The sequence below is a fragment of the Pteronotus mesoamericanus genome, unplaced genomic scaffold (assembly GCF_021234165.1).
Source record: "Pteronotus mesoamericanus isolate MK-2021 breed Mesoamerican mustached bat unplaced genomic scaffold, CSHL_Meso_final contig_116, whole genome shotgun sequence".
Taxonomy (NCBI): domain Eukaryota; kingdom Metazoa; phylum Chordata; class Mammalia; order Chiroptera; family Mormoopidae; genus Pteronotus; species Pteronotus mesoamericanus.
Genome location: NW_026555027.1, coordinates 25529342 through 25551439, shown reverse-complemented (window position 1 = coordinate 25551439; position 22098 = coordinate 25529342). Strand labels below are relative to the sequence as shown.

The window sequence follows — 22098 nt, the reverse complement described above, 5'->3', positions numbered from 1 at the left end:
GTGACCTGTGTCAGCTGCTGCACTAGACTGCAAGCTCCCTGAGGGGGCTCCACGTTCCCCTCTGCTCATCTTTGCCCTTCACACCTAACATGCAGCAGGCATTCAATACGTATTGATGGACTGAATAAAGCTATGAAGAAAAATAATGACATGTATTAAGGAAATTCTTGGCAGACATTGCTTTGTGGACTTCTGTGACTTTGCTGAAAAACTTCCCATAAAGCAATTTAAAAACACAGCTCTTGCTCAAAAGTGAATTCAGAAAGACTACCCTTTGGAAACTCAGACAGTCACTGCACTTTGGCTACACAGTACCACAGTTTCCACAACACAGGGAATGGTTAGAGGACAATCTAGAATTCACATTAAAAACATAAGATTTATACCAAAAATACTAGTTGTCTTTAGCCCAAGAACCATAAGGAGGCCAACAGTACTATTCTGGGCTGGGGTCTCTCTGAGTCCAGAAACTGCTGACGGGCACTTCCTTAGACAGAGTCTCAGCTGGAATAAGCGGACACACCTGGGTTGTCATCCGAGGGTCTGTGACTGCGGCTAACAGCTGACGTTTCGGCTCCGCGTTTGAATCTCGGTATTAACACCTCCAGCCATAGGCTGAAATCCTATGGGGGCCGGTTAGCTCTGATCCTTCCCAAGGTCACTGATGCCACCCTTAGTTCTGCCCAGTCACCCTGTAAGTGGGTACCAGGGGAGGGGACGGGGCGGGGGAGCAGAGCGAGGGCATGTAGACAAGATGCCCAGGGCAGAGGGTCTCTGTGGAGCATGTCAGTGTGGTATGTTCCACGTCTCACAGCTTCAGAGTCTCCGTCACTCTGTGCGCTTATTTCCTCACATGTAAAATGAGAGGGATGGGGCCAAATGAGCTCTAAGGCCCATTCCGCCTTGCATGTTCAATGGTTCTCTGAAAGACTGGAAAAATATTAAAGCCTTCTATTTAGGGACAGTGGGCCTACCACTGTCGCGTTTGAACTTGAGTCCTAAGTCAAGAGAGTGCCTGCTGGTAACAGGGTTCCTGATCTGAAAGCAATAAAACCAACACCGTTTTTTAAACTCACAGAATCAACAGGAGACGGACGTGGAGAAGCAACAGGAAACATGCGGACACCCAGGGATGTCGGGCAGCGGAAGCCACAAAGGGCTTCTAATTGCTCCTGAGGGAATCAGGGCCAGGGCTCCAGACTCCAAGTCTTGGGGGGCTGGGGGTTCTCCCAGCTGTGGCAGCGCCAGGAGGGGAGAATCTGGGGCTGAGGTCCCAGGACGTGAACCGGCTGCTTATAACTACACTCGCACCAAAAACACGCAGCATGGAAGGGGTGATGCCCTACAAGGAACCTGGGGTTATCAGGGAGGGGAACTTGTGCTGGGAGCCAAACCCCTGAACGTCTGCCACAGAAGGGAGAACCTAAGAACGCAGGTCAGTGATGCCCACATGACCCATCCTCGAGCACAGCCTCTAATGAATATCAAGAGACTATACAAACTGAAGCAGCTATTCCAAATATTTTAGTTTGGAAAGCACAGTTTTCAATATGATTATATGGGTTTTCTTGAAAGAAGCATTTAGTGATAGTAGTATCATAATCCACAATACGCTGAACATGTAATTAGTGAAAGAATGCTGGGAAACTTTAACAAGCCTTAAGAGGAAATCACCAATCCCGTCAGCCAAAACAGGCCACACAGAGGCAGAGGATCTGGGAAACCCCCTCTACGAGAACTCACTGAGTACAGGAATATCCTTCTAATGCTGACAAAACTAGGTCTGGTGTCCACTAGCAGTTTGGTTTTTCAAATTTGGATTACTCCATCAGTCAACAAGTGGTTTCCTTTTCCACTCCTGCAAGGGTCTCAAACCTCTTTTCTCAGAATTCCTAGTCTGTGAAATCTCCCAAACACGTTCCTCATAGCTTAGTGCTCATTTGACACCTCGAGTGGCATTTGTCCCTCAGGTCACTTACAGCCCCTCTGTAGTCAACTATAACTTACTCCCTTCTGTTGCTACTTCCATACCATACACTCAGAGCCTTTGCAATCCCATCAGAAACCTAACCTGAAAGAGGCAAACTCCTGAGCAGAAGAGCTACTCCCTAGACAAATAACAATCCAAGGACGGTAACTACTTGTGGTTGTCCACGGAGGCAGGCAGTTGGGCAAGCGTGTAGTTTATTTCTACACTCGGGGGCTCACAGCACCGCCCCCTCCCTCCTGATTGGCGGGCTGCGCCCTCTACAGGAATGTGTGCCCCTGTTCCTCTCTGCTTGCCTCTCTCTTCTGCCCCTTACCCCGCCTTTCTAAAATCCTCACCTGAGGACACTCTTTCATTGTTTTTTTAGAGAGAGAGGAAGGGAGAGAGAGAAACGTGGGAGGAAAGCATGGATTGGTTGCCTCCCATACACGCCAGGACCAGGTATCATATGTGTCAGGCCTGGAGATCAAACCCGCAACCTAGATATGTGCCCTGACCCAGGAATCGATCCTGCAACCTTTCAGGTAGGGAATGATGCTCCGACCGAGCCACACCGGCCAGGGCTCTTCTGCCCCTTCTTTACAGATGCCTTCCCCGCAGAGGACGGACTGAAGAAGAGCAATCTGACTGGAAGAGAGGGGTTAGGAGACTCCTCTTCAAAACGCATTCACAGTGCAAACTCACTAGTGGACATTTTGCTTAGATTTTATGTTTGCTTGGATGATTTTTTGGGGACATGTTAGAGAAAATGCAGAAACCTGCCCCTTTCTCTTCAAGTAATGGCCTGTGAGGATACATTACTTATTACCTATAGTTTTCTACAAACTTTATCGTTTTAAAAGCTACATCAAGTAGTTTAGGTAATAATATTGTACCAATATTCATTTCTAAATTTTAACAGACATACCACAGTTAGAGAAGATGCTAACGCCAGAGGATGCTGGTGAAGGATATTCGGAAACTCTGTATAAGATCTTTGTAACTTTTTCGTAAATCTAAAGTTACTCCAATATAAAAAGGTCCTTCCTTCTTCCCTCTGTCCCTCCATCCATCCGTCCCTCCCTCCCTCCCTCCCTTCCTTCCTCCTTCTTTCTTTCTTTCTTTTTCTTTCTTTCTTTCTTTCTCTCTCTCTCTCTTTCTCTCTCTCTCTCTTTCTTTCTCTTTCTTTCTTTCTTTCTTTCTTTCTTTCTTTCTCTCTCTCTCTCTTTCTTTCTTTCTTTCTCTCTCTCTTTCTTTTTTTTTTCTTTCTTTCAAGTAAAATGAACAATGTTTCCAAACTTATCTTGTTTGTTTGAAATCTATGCTGACTTTGTACTTAGAGCCAGTAATTGTCAAGAGGAAAAAATATAACTTTCCAACCTCTATACTTTCAACAGGCCCTACTTAGTGTTAATGTAGTAATAGCTGCAATTAAATAAAATCTCAATGTGGTTCAGCAATATTGAAGTTTCATTAGATGCCATATAACAAGAAATTTCATCAAAACTCAACCCCATACAACCACCCCTTGGAATTAAAATGATCCCAGCCAAGTTTCCAGCATATAAAAGAACCGAGGTTACATATCATACTGTGTGTGTGTGTGTGTGTGTGTGTGTGTGTCTGTGTTTAAGATAACCTGTTCTTAAAAAGATCTTCCTTTTTCATTATTCATAAATAATGAAAACTAAGTCGACACATTTCCTTGAATCCCAATGACAAATCAATTTTCGAACTGCGTTGAAGATAAAAGAGGTAAGTAAATTCTAAGAAATGGGATGTAAATAAGAATTAAGTAAAATAGAGTAAATTGTGTAAGGTTGCTCTTACTTTTTCCTCTGGACGTCATTGTTCTAAATTATTTGAAGCCCTTGGAAGGAGGGGTTTTCTTCCCGAGGATCTCTCCTTTCTGGGATCTCACCGGACCTCTCAGCAAGCCACCCCCACTTTTCCCCAATCTCTCCCCCACTTCAGTTAAAGTCACTTAATCTCCTTGGGCCTCAATTTTCTCGCCTGTACAATAAGAAGACTGGGGTGAGTGTGGGATGAGAAACTCATGGCCCAGAGACTATATTTTGAACCACAGATCTGTGTGTTAGCCCCCAAATTATGTGTTTATTGAACGTCACTTGCCAAAATCTCATATTGAAGATATTTCTCATAAAACCTTGGCCTGGGTGCTGGGCTTCTCCTGACAGGTCAGAAGGCTGCGGTGACATTCTGGCACAGCGACAGGGCAGCCCTGGGAGGGACAGCTGTCCACCATCCCAGGACCTGTCCCCCAGATCCCCACGGTCTCACTCCCACCCGGCCCACTCTCCCTTCAGTTCCCCGTGTGGCCTCTGCGAGCAGCTGGCTTTGTCCCCCTTCCGGCTCTGATATTCTGACTCCCGGGGTCATTGCTGCGGTAGTGAAAGAGAGTTTTAATTACGCTCCCAGTGCCCTGGGGTCTTCCTCGTGTGTTGGTGCGAGCCCAACAGGGTACGTTTCCTTGGCTGAGCACTTCGTATGAAACACAAGAACAACATAACCTGCACACTGAGACCGCCTCACGGCAGGAGAGCAGGTATTCAAACGGTTCTCAAACCACTGCTGCCAGCAGTTGTTCTTCTCGAATGAGATCTTACTTTAAGTGCTATTTGGGTCAGACTGTGGAGCCAATGCTGGCTGGATACCTACTCTACCAGATCACTGGTTACATAATTTAAGTATTCAAAAATAAAATCCCCGTGGTCTTCTCTCTTACTCCTTACAGAACCAATTTTAGAGTGGAAATAAAAAGGACAGAGCACTTACGATGCAGTTGCTCATAATAAAATGTCAGATCAGGTCAAAATGGACCAGAAATTATGTGAGACTGCACAAAGGAACAATATTGTAATTTTCATAAGTGGCATAACTTTCTAGCTCCTGGTGCTGTGAGGAGAAAAACAGAAGGCTAAATTGGTTTTGAAACTATTTGAAAACATGTTCTTTTTATAGAAGTGGAGATTAGCCTTTAAGAAGACATGTGCCAGGTTCCCAGAGGGCCAGGCCCTTCTTATTTTGGAAATAAGTTTAATGCCACTCTTTCTTTGGATGGGGAGAAAGGGATATAAGCTATTATGCCTCTGGACTTGACGTTAAAAATGCCCCAGCATTTCATAACACGGCAGCTTTTCTGGTTTTGTTTTTACTTTTTAATGTTCTAACCTCAAATCTAAATTTATAACACTGCTGAAGACCTTAGGAATGATGAGGAAATTATCTCATTCCTTTTAAACTTTTTTAGACAGCAAAGTTCTTTCCCTATATGGCAAACTGAGAAGGAAGCAAAATCAAGTTACGTTGGTTTAGTAGCTGCCACAACTTACCTGTTTTGTTCTGGGCATGCCTACAACTTCTTTGTGGGCAAGCAGAGCTTGGCTCTAGCTAGCTGGCTGGGGACAGTGCCTGTCCTCATCTCTCTATCCCCAAGAGTACCATGAGGAGGCCTGGCAAGGACTCCTGGCCACCAGAGGTGCCCGGTACTAGCTGAGTCACTTTCTTACGGACTTTGAATTGGTTCTCTACAACACACAGGTAAACCTGAATAAGAGTGGACGGGGAAACAGAGGCAGGCCGAGGGGCACAGAGGGGGTGCAGTAGGGGGAATCCTAGAGGAGCAAGCAATGGGTGTGTACTCCTGAGGGGAAAAACAACACAATCGGATTGGCTGCTGTGTGCCAACAGAGGTACTGACAGACAACAACCCACTGCCTGGAGCCTGGCTATGCGGCTGTGGAGATGCCGCTTTGTTTTCTGTGCTTCCTCAAGCATCTCGGGGGGGAAAAAAACCCATCCACAGGGCAAACGGAGAATCACCTGGAAATGCCCAACACACACACTTTGTTGTTAGAAGCTTTTAGTAATACTTCGTAAAAAAAAAAAATTCTAACTCCATGAATAACTAAGACATTTATGTCTACAAGGAAGAGTTTTAAAAGATCAATCATCTCTATTAGGACACGGGCAATAAAACCCTCTGGAACTGATGAATTTGTAGAAATCATCTGCTGACTAATGCATTGCTTCTTGTAATCCATAAAAATTGAAGCTTTTTCTTTTTTTGGTATACTATGTTAATATTCCAGGGAAGACAGATTCACAATCACTCTCATGAACCATAAATACTAAGGAGAGACTAAGAAATGGAAGGGGAAAAAAGAAGAACATGATATTTCTGATGATGGATATATCAAAAAAGGTCGTTCAACTACAAATAAATATAAAATATCTGGGTGGAGATATAAGGGTATCCATAAAATGTACAGATACAAGTAGCAGTTCTTAGGAAATCAGGTCTACAAACCCGACTGAAGAAAACTGATAACTCTTTTAGCTTCTAGTAAGCTTTGCTTTAATATAGCCTCACGTCAGTTAGAAGTACCAAAAAAATATTTCCTGAGTTCTTTTGAAAAGCCTTCCACCTGGGGCTGAACAAACTCTGATTGAGTTTATTCCTATCACCTGGACATTTTCTAGTCTAAACCACCACCTTTTAAGTTATATATACTTTGTGGAGAAAATGCCACAAAAGTGGGAATAAATGGGAATAATTTAAAATGACATGCCAAGAAATTGAAAACTAGGTTCAGAGGAAAGAATAAAATTAGGTTGAGTAGATGCATGAATGAAAACAGAAAAAGACATGTGATAAAAGTTGGTGATAGAACATGCTTGACATAATTATTTAACAATATATAAGGAAAATAACAAAATTATTCACAAAAGTAGCTAAAAACCAAACAAAGGAAACAAACGAAGGACATCTGAAAAAGTGAGGGTTCTTACAGATTTGATGAGACTTGGAAAGTGAAGGAGAGTAATAACAACAACTATGCTGGACCTGACAACAGAAGTTAGCGATGGCTTAGCTCTGCAGACTTAACCGAGAAACCCCGAAACATCTCACGGGGAATGGAAAAGCCCAAACCATCACCCTTTCCTGATGTCCATTTTTCTTTTTCTCAGTCTCACCCATATTCTAAAGAAGCCCAGTGTCCCAATGGAGACTCTTTTATGGGCTGTTTCTGAACTCCACAAATACCTTTCTAGTCTTCTTGGCTTTGTTATTGCCTCCCTTTTTGGGCTTATACTACAATATTCACTAAAAACTCTGTCTAGAAGGAACAAAATCTGTTTCCGTTTGAGAGGTGAACAACAAAGAGATCTTCTTTCTCTCCTTTGTCTTCCTGAATCCAGCACCTCCTCACGGCCCCAACAGTCAACGGACGGACTCTGTGAATGGAAGTGATGTGCGGAAAGGTACCTGAAGCCTCGCTGCTGCCTCCGCTGCCTCCTAGAACTCAGGAGACTCTTTGCAAAGTTCTAAAGTGCCACTCACCCAGGGGCCCCGACCCCAGGAGAGGACTGTGTACTGCACAGTGCCAGAAAGAAGGGGGGACAGCCCGGGCAAGTTGTTTACAGGTGGGAAAGGAGCAATGACAGAAAACAAAATCTGTCAACACAGAACACCACTGTCCTGTTGGTAGAAATAAATATAGGGATGAGCTCAAGTCTGAATGGAAGAAAGCAATTTTATCATTGTCTCACAACAAGGGTGTAGAAAAAGAACGAGAAACAATATATTGAAAACCGTTCTACCAAGTGATAAAAATTAGAATCCACTTCTACCTTTGAAGACCTTAAATAATGAGAACAGATCTGTCCTCCAAATTAAGTTTTAAAAACATTTGTTAAAAAAAAAATGTGGCATTAGCTGAAGAGAGGCATTTATCAAAAGGGGGCAGTGAGTCAGGGGACTTGAGGCTGCGTCAGGCCTGGGTTGAGGAAGTTGGGTGAAGAAGTTTAATCTCCAAAAACCTGTTTCCTCCTTTGAAAATGGTGGTGAGGGTTTGATGAGATGACCTCTCAGATCCTTTCTGTTTTTAAAATCCTATTACTTTTCTAATAAAAATGCTTGATTTCATAATGGACACTTGAATTTCTACAGAAGTTGTGTGCAAAATAATCTCCCAGTCACTGACAGTATAAAGCATCAACTGTCCTAATGGCTCAAGGACCATAAAGCAGCTGAAGAAAGCATTTGCAAAGCCCTTTTTGTTAAAATACATAAAACTAAATTTCAGATGCAAGAAAACAAAACCATTCATATCTTCAGGGGCAAAGGTCCAGAAGTAAAAACAAATTTCTATTTTAAAATGCAAATGTAATGTTACAGAGCTTACATAAGCTTTTAAAAAGGACCTGGAATTACTATTATTAGCACTAATAAGAAATTTCAGACTGTAGCACATTTGAGGAAATTTTAAAACTAAAGGGTAACCCTCTCCCAAACTATAGAGTATTACAAAATACATTAACAAACCAAATAGCAAGCATTCATCAAATGTCTATTCCCCAGGAAATGCCTCAGCCTATTATGCATGTCTTTGATGGAGAGGAGGGTAGGTAAGAGACATACCCACACCAAGATAACCTAGAATATAAGGCAATGTCACTGAAAGAGCCTGGAACTGGGGCCAGAAATTGACAGGTTTGGTCTGAGTTTTGTCAGGCACAAGGCCTTGTGCCTGAAATCCCCGAACCTCACTGGGCCTTGGTTTCTTAATCTCTAAAATGGAAATAGTAATGACTAGTCCAATTTTAGGGGTCATGAGATGCAAATGTGGCAATGAACATGAAAACACTCAAAACTAGACCTTTTTAAAACCTAAGTATGAGGAAGTGCTACAGAGTGGGACAGCAGTTCCGAGGAGGGAGGCTCAGGTACAGCTTTCCCAGAGGGGTGGGTCTCTGAATCAGAGGGGCAGGCCAAGGACGAGCAAATGCCAGGGGGTGTGCTGGGCGGGAGCAGCAGCGTCTGAACGTTCGACCTGGCCAAGGGCTCGCGCTGGGGGCTTCCCTGAGAGTGCAAGAGGAACACCAGGCAAAGGGCCTAGAGGCAGAACCTTTCAAGGAGGAAGGTGAATGATGTCGGTGGTGAGATGCTCAAAGGGCTCGACGCATGTGTCGTGAGACTATATGCACCCTGAAAAATTTTCCTTAGGAGGCAAGGACCACTGTGGGCAAACCAACTGGTAGGCAAACATTTCATTTAATCCAATTACAACATTTCAAAAGGCTGTTCCACTGTAGGTGGAATCACCAGATGGGCACTTAAACACATACACACACAGCCCTGGAACTTGTGGTTTACCTGAACCTATTTTTTTAAACCAAATCATATTTCTTTGAAGCCTTGAGTATATGTGAATGGATAAAGCCGCCTTTGCAGCTCTTAAAAATCAACATAAACTGGAAAAGCAGGCAAAGGTGGTGCTAAACTGTTCAAGGGAAAAGGTCAAAACACAGAATACACTTAGCCCTGGCAATTTCTGGTTAGGGTAAAACACAAAATGATTTTCCCAGCGTCCTGTCGTGCTCTCTAACCAACAGGGATAAGTGATTACCGCACACCACACAGAACGTTTGCACTGCAGCGTCCCAGGCTGCCGAATCACATCACTTATTAAAGTTATAAACTTTACTACATTTTGTATGAGCAATAAAGACCTCTTAACTCAGTCTATAAAAATGGGAATTCATGTAATTTAAATAAAGCCCAAATCACTAAGGAAACAAACTACTCAGTCATTCAAGCTTCTTTAGTTGTGTCATTGACGAAGAAGGAGTAGCTGGGCTATAATTCTTACTGAATAATACATGGAAAATAACGTATGATTACTACCATTCTAGGAAGAAAGGTAGGTAATTTTAGGTTTTCTACTAGTTAATAGTACAAACAAATAAAAGGGCAAATTATTTTCAAGTACTTTGGTAGGAGAATTTGCTTTCAATTAACATATCAATTAAAATTTTTCTTATCTTCTCATTAAAGAAGAGAAAATGCACCTGTCATAGGTACTAAAAAATAATAAAATGGGAATTAAAACATGTTGGTTCTACAATTAGAATTCTTCTCTCATTTAAAACTGAGTCCTTTCCTTTTTGAGCAATGGGCGTTATGACCGGCTGAATGGAAGAGGTGGTCCGAGTGCTTTCGCATTGTTTTAAGAGAGAGGGCAGAGGTCACCGCAGGGAAGGAAGATGCCCTGCAAAGCCCAAGGGAGCCGGTGGACTAGAGCAACCAGTGAGAGACAAAGCCAAGATTATGGTGACTGTATTAAGAATCATGATGATGACAGTGTGAAATGGTGCAACTTCTTTGGAAAACAGGCAACTTCTTAGACAGTTAAATACACACCTACCATGTGATCCAGCCACTCCGTTCCCAGGTATTTACCCAAGAGAAAGAAAAGAATATGTCTCTACAAAGACTTGTTTGTGAATGTTCATTGCAATTTTATTTGTAATAGGAACAAAACCAGAAATAACCGAAAATGTCCATCAATGGGGAAATAGGGTATATCCATAAAATGGAACGCTACCTAGCAATAGGAAGTAGTGCGCGATAAGCATACACAGTCACACAACTACTGTTGGGGGGAGGTGTGGAGGAATTGAGCAAAAAATAAAAATAAAAGAGGAAAAAACTCACGGACACAGACAACAGTGGGCAACAGTGTGGTGACTGCCGGGGGGTGGGGGTGAGGGTGGGGGAGGAAGAAGGCGGAGGAGGGTGTGGGGGGATCAACGGTGATGGATGGAGACTTGACTGGGTGTGGTGAACACACAGTTCAGTGCACACATGACGTGCTGTAGAGCTGTGCTCCTGAAACCTGTAGAATTTTGTTAACCAGTGTCACCCCAATAAATTCGATAAAAAGGAAAACATTAAAAGTAGTTAAGTTAAAAAAATACGCATACATAGTAACACAAATGAATTGCAAAATAATAATATACTGAGTGAAAGTCCAACAAAAATACAGTATATATTATGTAATTCCACTTCTTTTCATTTTAGAAAATGCAAGCTACCCCATAGTGAGAGAAATAAGGCCAGTGGTTGCCAAGGGATAGGACTGGGAAAATTACAAAGATGTACAAGGGTACTTTTGGGGGTTGAGAGAGATGTTCATTATCTTGATTTTAATGATGGTTTCACAGGTGTACACATATGTTAAAACTCATCAGACTGTACACTTCAAACATGTGCAGTTGATTATATGTCAGTTCTACCTCAATTGACTGACTTAAAAAAAAAGAATCAAAAGGAAAGAGAAGTGGGAAATAAAATGGGCATGAGTTTCTAGAGAAAGAACAGGCAAAACATGGAGAACCACCGACCCTGAAGGAGAGAAAACTGCATGGAAATGTTACTGAGATAAAGAGGTAAAATTATACTCCATTTAAGAAAAGGAATACACTGAAGCCATGGGCACCCCCACCACCATGGTGGTGAGTGGGGAAGTCCCTCAAGTTGGCAGAAAGACTGAGACTGTGACGAACCATGGTCCTAGAGAAGCAGGAGAAAAGAGAGGAACTCCTAGTTTCCCTCAGGATCGTCCTAGCCAGCTCACCTGAGGCAGAGCAGGCAGGGAGGTGAGCATTTAAGACAAATGCAAACATATGGGAGCAAGACTCCCTTGAAGTTGCCTCCCTGGTTTCAAATCTGACATCAAAAGCACCAACGCCCAGTGTCCTTCTTTACTCCTTAACCTTGAGCACCAACACACCTGAGATGATGCAGGCCCAGGCAGGGCTGTGAGAAACATGTGGGTCCCACGTGAGCAGGGGCTGGCCACCTGGAAGGGGCATGAGTTCTGGCTGTTGGACTGACTGTCTCCTCCTCCCAACCTGCATCAGGCGTTTGCACCAGACACAGTGGAGCTACTGGGCAAAGGCAGTGAAATAAAGCAACCTTGCTGCCCTCAAGGCTCTGACATCGCGGTGGGGGACACCCAGGAGGGGTTTGGGCCGGCTGAGGTGACTGAGGTGATTGAGGTGACGGTTCGGCCTGAAAGCAGCCAGCTCTGAGAAGACAGCAGGAAGTGAGGTCACCAAAGTGTTTCTTTCAGGACTCCTCGGGCACCCCTGCGCTCTGTCACCAACAGCTCCCGGGAGCATCCAACCTCATCCCCCTCCACTGGCACCTGGCACCAAGGGAGAGGGGAGCTGCTTAAGCCCTTCAAGGAGAGAAGGTCAGCCCTCCATCGGTTCCCAATGCCACCTAAACACCAGGAGGTTTTCCCGTCTGCCTCTAGATCTTCCCTGACTGCCAACACATTTGAAACCTCTGTGTTTCCTTTTGAGTGTATTGCTGCAGCCCAGAGGGAAACAAGAGACCTGCATAGGGACTGAGAAGACCTGAATTCTGTCATGGTTTTGCTCTGCAGAATTCAAGGTTATTCCATTAAAACAAACACAAATGAAAGCCGATCTGAATTTACTCCTATCCTCAACACTAAGGAAGTGCAAGATGGGACTAGTCATTAGGAAACCCTTTAAGTTACTCCAGGGAAGTGGGAGCTCTTTCCTTTCCTTTTATTTAAAATTATTTTAAGCATTAAAAGAAGAGAGAAAAAAAAGTCTGGTGTCAGCAGAAAGGCCAAGACCGCTTTCAGAGGTTTCTCTTTGGGACCTTAGACAAACCACTAAACAACCCTGGGTGCCAGTTTTCTCAATTGTAAAATGAGAGGGGTGGTTTAGGTCTGTGGCATGTGGGTCACAGAAGTCCTCTGTTCCTTCATTCAGCTGATACTTGAGAGCTTACTATCTCCCAGGCACTGTCCCAGGCACTAGGTTACAGCAATGAAATGACTGGCAAGGGCCGTACACTCCAGTTGGAGTCTAGAGAGGCTAAAAATGAAGGAGAACGAAGCAAGGTAATGTCAGGTAGTGATAAGCACTAGGGAATACACCAGGAGCGCCTGGGTAGGAGGTGGAGCGCGTTACTTGAGGGAGGGTGGTCAGGGACAGCTGCTATAGGAAGGTGAGAACTGAAGGGAGTCTGGAATGGTGAGAAGGAACCAGCCACAGGATTCCAAACGAGAATGGGCCAAAGCCCTGCGGTGGGAGCAGGCTTCTGTGGCTCCCTCCACAGGTGAAAGAAAACCTGCCCCCCCTTTCTCATGTATACCCCTTCTGCCAGTAGTACATAGTGATTCCATTTACATACAACTTTTTAAAAAGTAGCAAAAATATCATATGATTTGAACAACCCCTTCAAGACAGGCTTTCTCTTCTACATAGCTTCTTCATTATTGCTAGGTTTCTGTCCTCATGATTATAAATTTTCCCACTTATTCCAGGCATTTAACAGGATTTATATCACAGTTTTCCAAACTGTTATGATAGTGATCCATAGTGAGAAAGAAATCTTACATAGTGACCCAAGTGTATACATAAAAATGAAACAAAAGTTTTAAAAAGCCAAGCTGACCATGGCTACCTGCAATGCACTGTAGTAATTCTATTCGATTCCATTTTTCTTAAATGTTAAGGTGATTTCAAAGGTAACTAGTACTTTGAAAAACACTATTTTAAACTAACCTTGGCTAGGGATTTTGTTCAAAGACAAAACAAAACATGGAAAATTTCAATATTAAACAACCTCAAAGGCCACCTCCCCTCCCCCCTTTTTCTGTACTCAAACTTGCTTTAAAGCAATGGAACCCAAATCTCTCTGTGACTTGTGGAGGAAATGCCCAGAAGGGACATTTTCAGGAGGGGGGGGTTAGGAAATCAGAGGAACCCAAATATGCAAATTGTTCACTAGGTGAGGACATACCTTTGGCTTCAACGATTGCCCAAGAAGGAAAGATTCATAAAGTCTTCATAAAAATAAGAGGGGTGGGGGTGGGGTGTGTGTGTGTGTGTGTGTGTGTGTGTGAAGCTGTCAGAAAACCACGACATTTGAAGCGCCCGAAGGAGTCTGTCTGCATTCCTCCCGCCCTCACTGCAATTCCAGTTCCCCGTGGACAGATGTGTAACTGCAGCACTGAGAATCACACCTCAAATGTAGCACGATCGCAAGGGGTGCTCAATAATGTTTTGGTTAATAACTTCTGAATAATAGAGCTCATTGTCACTGTCAAATCCTAACTTCACGTGTGTACCCAGTTATCACATTTTTCTGGAATACATAAATGTCACACAATAGTAAACAAAACTTACTTATTTTCAGGTCATTGTTTAAGTCCAGGGAGCTTAATGAGGTGTTTTTCTCAATCACTAAGCAGGAAAAGGATGTTTTCCATTGCAAAGTACAAGAGATATATTGGCGGTAATAGAAAGATTCCATGTCTGCTAGTGGCCATGGGAAAGCCGGGATTAAAACGAGTGTGTTAATAGGTAGTTTCTCAAGGGACACTAACCCTTGGGCTCTGTCAACTAAGGGCTCTCTCTGGTGGAAACCAAGCCAGTTTCTGTGAAACGCAGTCACCGTCCTCGCCCCTGAAGTCAGAAGTGCACGCACCCAATTTGCAGCAGCCCCAGGGCCCTGGAGCCGGAAAAATCACACCTGCAAGCAAGCATTTTCCCACACCGCCACCCACACAAAGCAGCTCATTTAAACTGTGCCCTTCGGCCCCATTTAGGGACATCCTCAACGGTTCCAAATTACAACTGTTGCTTTATCTCAAAAACAGTGATACGTTGGGAGGGAAGCACATCCATGCTTTCTTTGAAGTCATTTATCTGCTCTCCTCTAAGGGGCACAAAAGCTGTCGAGTCAAGTCCGAACCTGTCAGAGCTTCTTATTATGGATGCAGCCTTCCTCCCCCGCCTCCTGCCTCCCCGCTCCCGTCCCCCTCCCCGTCGGGCTGGATTTCCTTTTCGGAGGCAGTGACCTCCGGTGAGGAAGTGTCTGAGGCTCCTTATCAAAACAAGGAGGATGCACCGTAGAGGGAGTGAGTCAGACGACAGAAGCTAGAACGCCCCCCTCATCCCAGCGAGTCAATGCGCCCCACTTCCCCTGGTCAACAACAGGCCGGGGTTCAGAATGGAAGAAAGTCTTAGAGCAGGGCGGCCAGCCATTCGCACACCGGCGCACTCGCCGGAACGCGAGGTGGAGCAAACCCTGCTGCCAGACCAGAGGTGCGGGCGGGCGAGTGCGTGAGTGTGCACAGGGCGAGCCTGCGTACGGGCGAGACATCAGTGGCCGCTCGGAAGACCCACCACGGTTGACAAAGCCACAACTATTACGATTAGAAATATCATCCGCAGGCACTGGCCGCGGTGCCAAAATCTCCCCGGATTTATTTTCAGGCAAGTGACTCACGACCTCGTCTCCCTAAGTAATTCCATTAAAATGAGTCGCCCGTTCCACTAACCCGACTTTCCGCTGCTCCCCGGCTGCCCCTCCCTCCACTCCGCCCATCCAGCAAACCCAGACAGCTCGCAGGCTGAGCAACCGTACCCCAGGGGAGCAGAAGGCAGGCTCTCGCGCCCGGCCCCCAGGCTCGGGGATGCATGAATGGGGCCGCAGGCGGGCTGGAGCGCCCGGAGGGCGCGTGCGGGCTGTGCGCGGGCTGCGGACGCGTGTGTGTGTGTGCGCGCGCGCGCGCGCGTGGGCACGCACCCCGGCCAACTTACTGAGGTGGAGTTGGTCCTCCCATGGCCTTGGTTCCGCACCTCCTGCTCCCGGAACTGCAGTCCAGCCAGATGCTTCTCCAGTGCCTCCCAGTCCATTGGGGGCATCGGGGGCTCCGCTGGCACGCACGTTCCGGGGTCCGTGGGCTGAAGGCAGAGGCTCCCAGCCGCCGGGCCCCGGCCGCCACGCCGGCCCCCCGCCGTCTGGGGCTTCTGGGCCACCCTGCGGGGGCCTCGAGAACCGCTCGGCCAGGCGGCTACCACCACATTGCCATTGTGCCTGAGGTCCTGGGGGTCGTGCGGGTGGAGGTTGCCGTTGGGCACCGGGGGCGGCATGGCGGTGGTGGCCCTCCTACCGCCGCCGCCGCCGCCGCGGGTCCTGGCGCTCACGTCCCCCGGCTCCCGGACGGGACAGCGGTCATCTCGGTACCCTGGCTCGTCGCGCTCGTCCTCCTCTTCCTCCTCCTCCCCGTCCTCCTCCGGCGCCCACTCATCAATCACCTTCTTCTGGTAAACCGGGAAGGGCTCCTCATAGTCCTCCAGGGCAGACACCAAGTCTAGGCTGCCCCCCGGCGACGATGACGATTTGCACTCGGAGCAAGGGGTCACTTTGGTGGAGTTGGACTGCGAACTGGCGCGGCTGCTGCTGCTGCTGCTGCTGCTGCTGCCGGCGTCACTGCCTAGATCCATCCCATCCTCTCGGTAATCCTGGGGGGAGGAGGCAGAGAGAGTGAGCCGCCGGGCCGAGCTTGCTCCGTCTGCCCGCCGCCCGCCGCTAACGCCTCGGCCCAGCGCCCTGCGCCCGTCTGGCCGGAGGTGCGCCCCACCAGAGGCCTGGGGGCGGGAGCCGGCACCAGCCTGAGGCATCGCTTATCCCACCACCCTCTTCTGCCACAGCCAGACTTCCTCCGGGCAACTAACTCAAATCAGCAAAGGGGGTGTCCAGCCACCAGCGCGCACACTTTCCTTAAGAGGGGCCGCGGGGCGCGCACGGACTTTGTTTTAACCATTTTGCGCCAGGCGCGCCCCTGCACCCGCCCCAAGGATTCTCCAAGAGCCCAACACTTTCCCAGGGAATTATAATTCCCCGGGGGCGGGGACTGAGAAGAGGGTGGGCGGATACTAAATTCGCACCTCGGTCAACGCGCAGAGACCACCACCCACCCGGCCCCGCCCCATCCCCGCTGGCGGTGGAGAGAGCCGGGCTCGGCTCGCCAGCTGAGCTTTACTTTCTAAGGAGCCGCCGGCAGCGCGGAGGTCTGACTCCCGCCTCCGTGCCTCCCCGGCTGGCTCTTCCTCCGCTAGCCGGAAGGCTCGGCGTAGGTGGGCGCTCTGAGCTCCCGCCGAACAGGGCGGTCCCCACTGTCCCCAAAGGTGTGCCGGGCCGGGGCGCGGCGGCAGTCGCTGCAGGCGCCGCCGCCGCCCTGGGGGAGGAAGGACGCGCCCTCCCGGCGGCGGAGCCGGTCCCGCCACGGAGCATGCCCAGAGGATGCCGGGCGCGGCGCAGTCCGCACTCCCGGTTTTCACAGCAGCAGACTGGGGCGGGAGGTCGGGCGGGGATGGGGTTGGAGTGGCCGGGGAAGGCCCGAAGGAAAGAGGCGCGGGTGTTAGGGGCACAGACCTAGTTAATAAGCAGGGGCGGCGCCCGGGAGAGGGTGGTGAATTTCAGCCCCGCAGACACACTCGTATTTCCTGGGCGCGCCCCAGCCCTCTCTGCGGGGCTGGTTACCACACCTAAGCCTCCAGCCACCCCACAGCGCGGGCTGGATGCCTCCTGACCCACGCGAAAGTCCCCGAGTGACCTCGGGAAGGACCTCCCTCCCCCACACGCGAACATACACAAGCCCATGTGGGAGCCCGAGTGACGTGTGCGCGGTTGTCATGCACCATCATTTCCCTTCCACCTTCCTCCTCGCCGCTTCCTCTCCTCCACCACTCAGCTCCAGTCGCCAAGCCGCCCTCCCTTACAAGTTCTGACTGTGGGTGGAACCTGTTGCTTTAGCTCGGTTTCCTTCCCTCCGGGCTGCGCTCGGAGAGGTGTGTGTATAGGGCATGGAGGAGCAAGCGTGCGATCGGATTGCTACCTGGCATGGTGGTGGAGAATCTGTTTGGGCGAGCCTCCAAAGCCCCCTTTGGCCACCTCCAATCAAGAAGACAATAAAGGAGAGGAAGAAGAAGATACCAAGTGACGTGCTCCTGGCACCTTGAGGGCTTTGCTTCTTTCAGTTGTTCAGGAAACGGAGTTAAAGAACCCTATGCTGGATTTTTCAACCAGGTTGGGGGAGGGGGGATCCCTGCACAATATATACATATATCAAATCACTATGGTGTACCGTTTAAATATTTATAATTTCATGGTCGGGGAAGAAGGAGGGAAAAAAGAGAAACAGCACTTAATTTTACAATAGACTGAGGCAAACCAATCTCCTTGAACTTCCAGATTTGGACCTGTTACTAATTACTCCCAGTGAATTCTAGCCTAGACCAGGCCACTGCCCTGGCTTGGCACAGTCCAGATGCCAGATGGAAGACCAGGGGAATGCCTAGGATTCTTCAACAGGGAGTGGCTGCCACCCTGACATTCCTTCTCAGTCCTAATGGGGACTTGGTGCAGAGACCCTTTGTTTAAGTGATTGCTGTGAAGTGAGACTCTTTCCTTTCCTGGGTAAGCCTGAGCCAGGGAAGATAAGCTAGTCTTCTGACTTTTCTGGAAGCAGCAATCTTATGAATAACAGGAAAAGGGGCTTTCTGTTCTGGAGCTCTTTACAGGACTGAGTATATGTCTTTTACGGTAAGATCTGTAAAGATCCTGCGTTGTGCTCCAAATATGGCTTGGTTTTGAGGTTGCCGCCCAGTGCTGGGGCAGCTGGCTGCCCCACTGTGGGATGGAGGTAGCCCTGTGAGTGTTCAGAGGGTTAGATCATGTCCTGGGACCCAGATAGCTGCTTTCAAGTCACCATTTGACTTGGCAAGGCTTAGGGCAGAAAAAGTTCCCTGCTCTGTGGCAGCGCACAGGTAGGCAGGTAAGTATTGATCAGCTGCGGTGGTAAGAGAGACTGGTGGTCTCAGTTTAATTTTCAAACCTTGGGACCTCCTCAGCCATCCACCCAGACTCCCTCCTGGGCTTCAGCTGCTCTTCCTGCTTGCTGCCCAGATGGTCTGTGTTCAGGGAATGCAAAATGAAACCTTAGAAAAATATTTGGCAAGGTAAAATACACTGCCAAAAATGCATGGCATTTCAAAGCCAAATATAAACATCTTTGAATTATCTGTCCTTTCAAATTATTTTTCGACCAGATATTCTCGATCAGATGGGAAACTACCAGGTTTCCTTTTTTCTTCTCTCGTCATACAAGGTGCCCGACTAGCCCAGCGTCCATTCTGTTTCCAGCTTTCCATCGCCTGCCAAGAACCGTCCCACTATGAAAAAGGAAGCCCTGCCAACTCCTAGGCCGGCAGAAGTCCACGGATATGTCCAGCAGGATGGAGAGATGATTTGCAAAATGATTGAAAGGGTCTGTCTTCCTGTTTCAGAAAGTCCCTTCAAGTTAGAGGCTTGGAGCTTACAGACTTAGATTTGTCCCTGCAACCTTTGTAAATTAGGCATCAGAGATGTGAGTGAAGTAGGAGTCATCCCAGGCCAGCACCTTCTCCCATCAATCTCCAAGTCCTGTCCACCTGGGTCCTGAAATGACTGAACAGTCTCTACACCGTCTCTGCCCATTCTCCTCAAGCAGTTGGAGTAGCCTTTCTCAAATGCAAATCTGAGCAAGTCTCTCCCAGGCTTCGTTAAAACCCTTCAGGGCTCCTCATTGTCTTTAAAGGAACTGCTTCTTGCCCAACCTCCCCCAACTTCTTTTGGCAGGTTTCTACTCATCCTTTAAGTCTCAGGTTAAATGTCACCTCCTCTTGGGAGGCTTCCCTGATTCTCTATCCCTGCCCCGTAGGGTCAGGTGACTTTCCCAAGCTTCCATGACATTCACTGCATCTATCACACATGCTTATGGAAGTTGCTGTTAAATTGCTCTTCTTTTCTACTACTCAGGAAATCCACTTTACCTCAAGGCCCAGGCCACACATACATGTAGCACCATATGTAACTGGAAAAAAGTTGTATAAAACTCTTATTATGTAAAATCCTATCCTACTTCATTTAAAACACAATTTAGTCACACCTTATTACATTAATTTCATAACCCGTAAATGGGTCAGGGCTCCTACTGTGAAAAAAATACTCTAAATTCCATGAAGGGCAAAGAAGGCTATTTCTACCTTGTTCGTGTAACTGGAAGGGAATAGGAGCATCATCAATATCTTGTTGCTGGAATTATTCATTATAATTACATTTAATCCATTTAACCCTCAAAAATCCTATGAGAAACTATCATCCCCACGTAGAGGTGTGGATGCAGAAGACAGTGAGGTTAAGGAACTTGCCTAATGTCTGCAAGCTGAAAAGCCAGGAGGCAGAGCCAGGATTTGAACCTGGGTGGTTTGGCTTCATTATCCTTGCTCTTAGTGACTCATCTACAATTCAGTGTCCCTTGGTCCAGCTGCATATGGATGAATTTACTAGGCAAAAATGGCAGAAGGGTCTCCTTGGAGCAACTGCACAGTCCTGCCCAGCCTCCTGCCCTGCGGAGGCTCCTTGGGCAGCAGTCGTGCGGTGCAGAGAAGGCAGCTGGCGAGAGCAGCTGTTCTCTTCTGCTCACATGTGCTCGCCCTCCTCAACTGTCGACAAGTTCAGCAGTACTCAGCAAGTTGGGAGATTTCATCGCGGACAGCCAGAGTACAGACACCTCAGAAAATGAAATTTCACATTGTCATGAACTACGTGCCTTAAGTTCCCCCCAAAACAAACCCTTTAAGAAGATTCCCACCATGAGATTGGGGTATTAATGTTTGTCACAGATAGGAAACTGCACTCGTATTCAAAGGGTAGGTAGGAATGAGAGTATGTTCCTCGGAAGTCAGTGCTATTTATAGGATTCTAATCTGTAAAGACAACACTTGAGAAAAGACAAGATTGAAATAGTTAATTATAAGGCATATAAATAGGTTGGAAACAGATGTATTTACAAAACTCCCAAACAAATGAAGTTATTATCCCTAATGCTGAACCTTCTCTAAGTGGTGGCCTTTACAGTAATAAAGAAATGGCTGGCAATGGGGTTTGTATTCCATCTTTAGTACATGAATTACATGCAGGTCACATGCAGTACACAAATGCTCTCCTAATTTCATCACCTGAATGTAACTACGTGGGCATATTTAACAGTGCTGTGGGTGAAGTGTCCTGGGTGCAGAACGTCTGGCTTAGTTTCCAGCCCTATCTCTAACCAGCTTTGTGACCTCAGTTTCCTCCTGAAGGAGGCTGGATTGCATGATCGAGGTCTTAAGCAAACAGTAAGAATTAATTGAATGAGTGAATAAGCGAATGAACTAAAGGCTTCTTCCAGCTTAAAGACCCCTGGGATGTCACCTCTAGATTGTTTCACTGCCTTCCTTATTAGGAGGTACAAAGTTGGTTCCTCCACTAATTCAAAACCAACGTCTCTCTCCATTAGGCAGGTTGAATCGGTGGTATTTCTCCTTTATGCGGAGCCAACGGGTTAATCTTAACTTATTAGTCTGTATGTGTAGATTCTTTGTAAATGAAAGAAAGAAAAAACTTATTTTAGGCGTATGTAGGATCCATCTCCAGAACTTACTTTAATGGGGAAAAAAGAATTTAAAAAAATTAACATCTTAAATATTTTGATTATCTAGCAAACCATGAGATTGCATTTATTTCCTATGTTTTCCTCAATAAAAATGTAATGGCAAAATCTAGGTAACCGCAGCCTGTAAAAAAATAGCTCCAATGACCTATTTTCTAAACCTGAAACCAGGACAGGTGGCTTGACAAATACTACTGTGCTTACAGGAACCAGGTGGATGTATGTTTGAAATGAAGATTTATCCTGAAAATTCGGTAGGCACTGGTAAGGCAACACAAACTGCAGCAAAGGGCTAACTGTCTTTATCAGAGAAAAGTCAACGTAGAGGGTGTCCGTCAGGACCTCGGCCTATGGCCACACCGACTGTGCCCTGTCCAGCGCCAGGGGCATGTGAATTGCACCACAGGTCCCTGCCAGGGGGGACAACCTGGCACCACTCTCAGAGATGTAACTGAATGTAAAGGACGTACCCTGGGGTCATGCAGTGCACAGTCTGCACAACAGTCCACTGAGGCTGTAGTGATCATTCTCCTGGCAGGAAATTTGTTTCTGTTGAGGAGACTGGTAGAGGAAGGCTGCTGTTCTTCTAATTAAGCCTCACTTCAGCCTGGATGGCACTGGCAGAAATTCAACGTATCTAAACTCTCCTAATCTTTCTTTTCCAGAAGTTTTCCTTCATCGCAGCCTACTTTCCTTAAGTTCCTGGCAATTCTTGAAAATGCAAGTCTGTAAGCAACTCTGAATTTATTTTTTTGAGCTTCATTGAAGGGCATAAATTATATAAAAGGACATTTAGGAGATGCTAGGAAAGTTGGTAGACACGGGGCATGAGCTCAAGGAGGCATGACCAGTGATGAGTCCACATGCACATAGCCCCAGTACAAGATGGGTTGCCTCAGAAATCGCGTGCCTTGTACCGTGATGTGTTAGGCTTGTGAAAGAGGAACATCTCGCAAG

The 22098-nt window shown here is 46.9% G+C and overlaps 1 protein-coding gene across 2 annotated transcripts in view; it reads right to left on the bottom strand.

Annotated features, from left to right (window-relative positions):
* SCHIP1 (schwannomin interacting protein 1) overlaps positions 1-16871 on the bottom strand; it is a 122003-nt gene extending 105132 nt beyond the window's left edge. For both annotated transcript variants that reach the window (XM_054580112.1, XM_054580120.1), the window contains exons 1-2: positions 16651-16871; positions 15425-16129 (exon numbers count right to left, since the gene is read on the bottom strand). In XM_054580112.1, coding sequence (XP_054436087.1) covers positions 15425-16111 — 687 coding nt within the window. In that variant the 5' untranslated portion in view covers positions 16112-16129; positions 16651-16871. The remainder of the gene's footprint in view (positions 1-15424; positions 16130-16650) is intronic.
* Positions 16872-22098: the final 5227 nt, after the last annotated feature.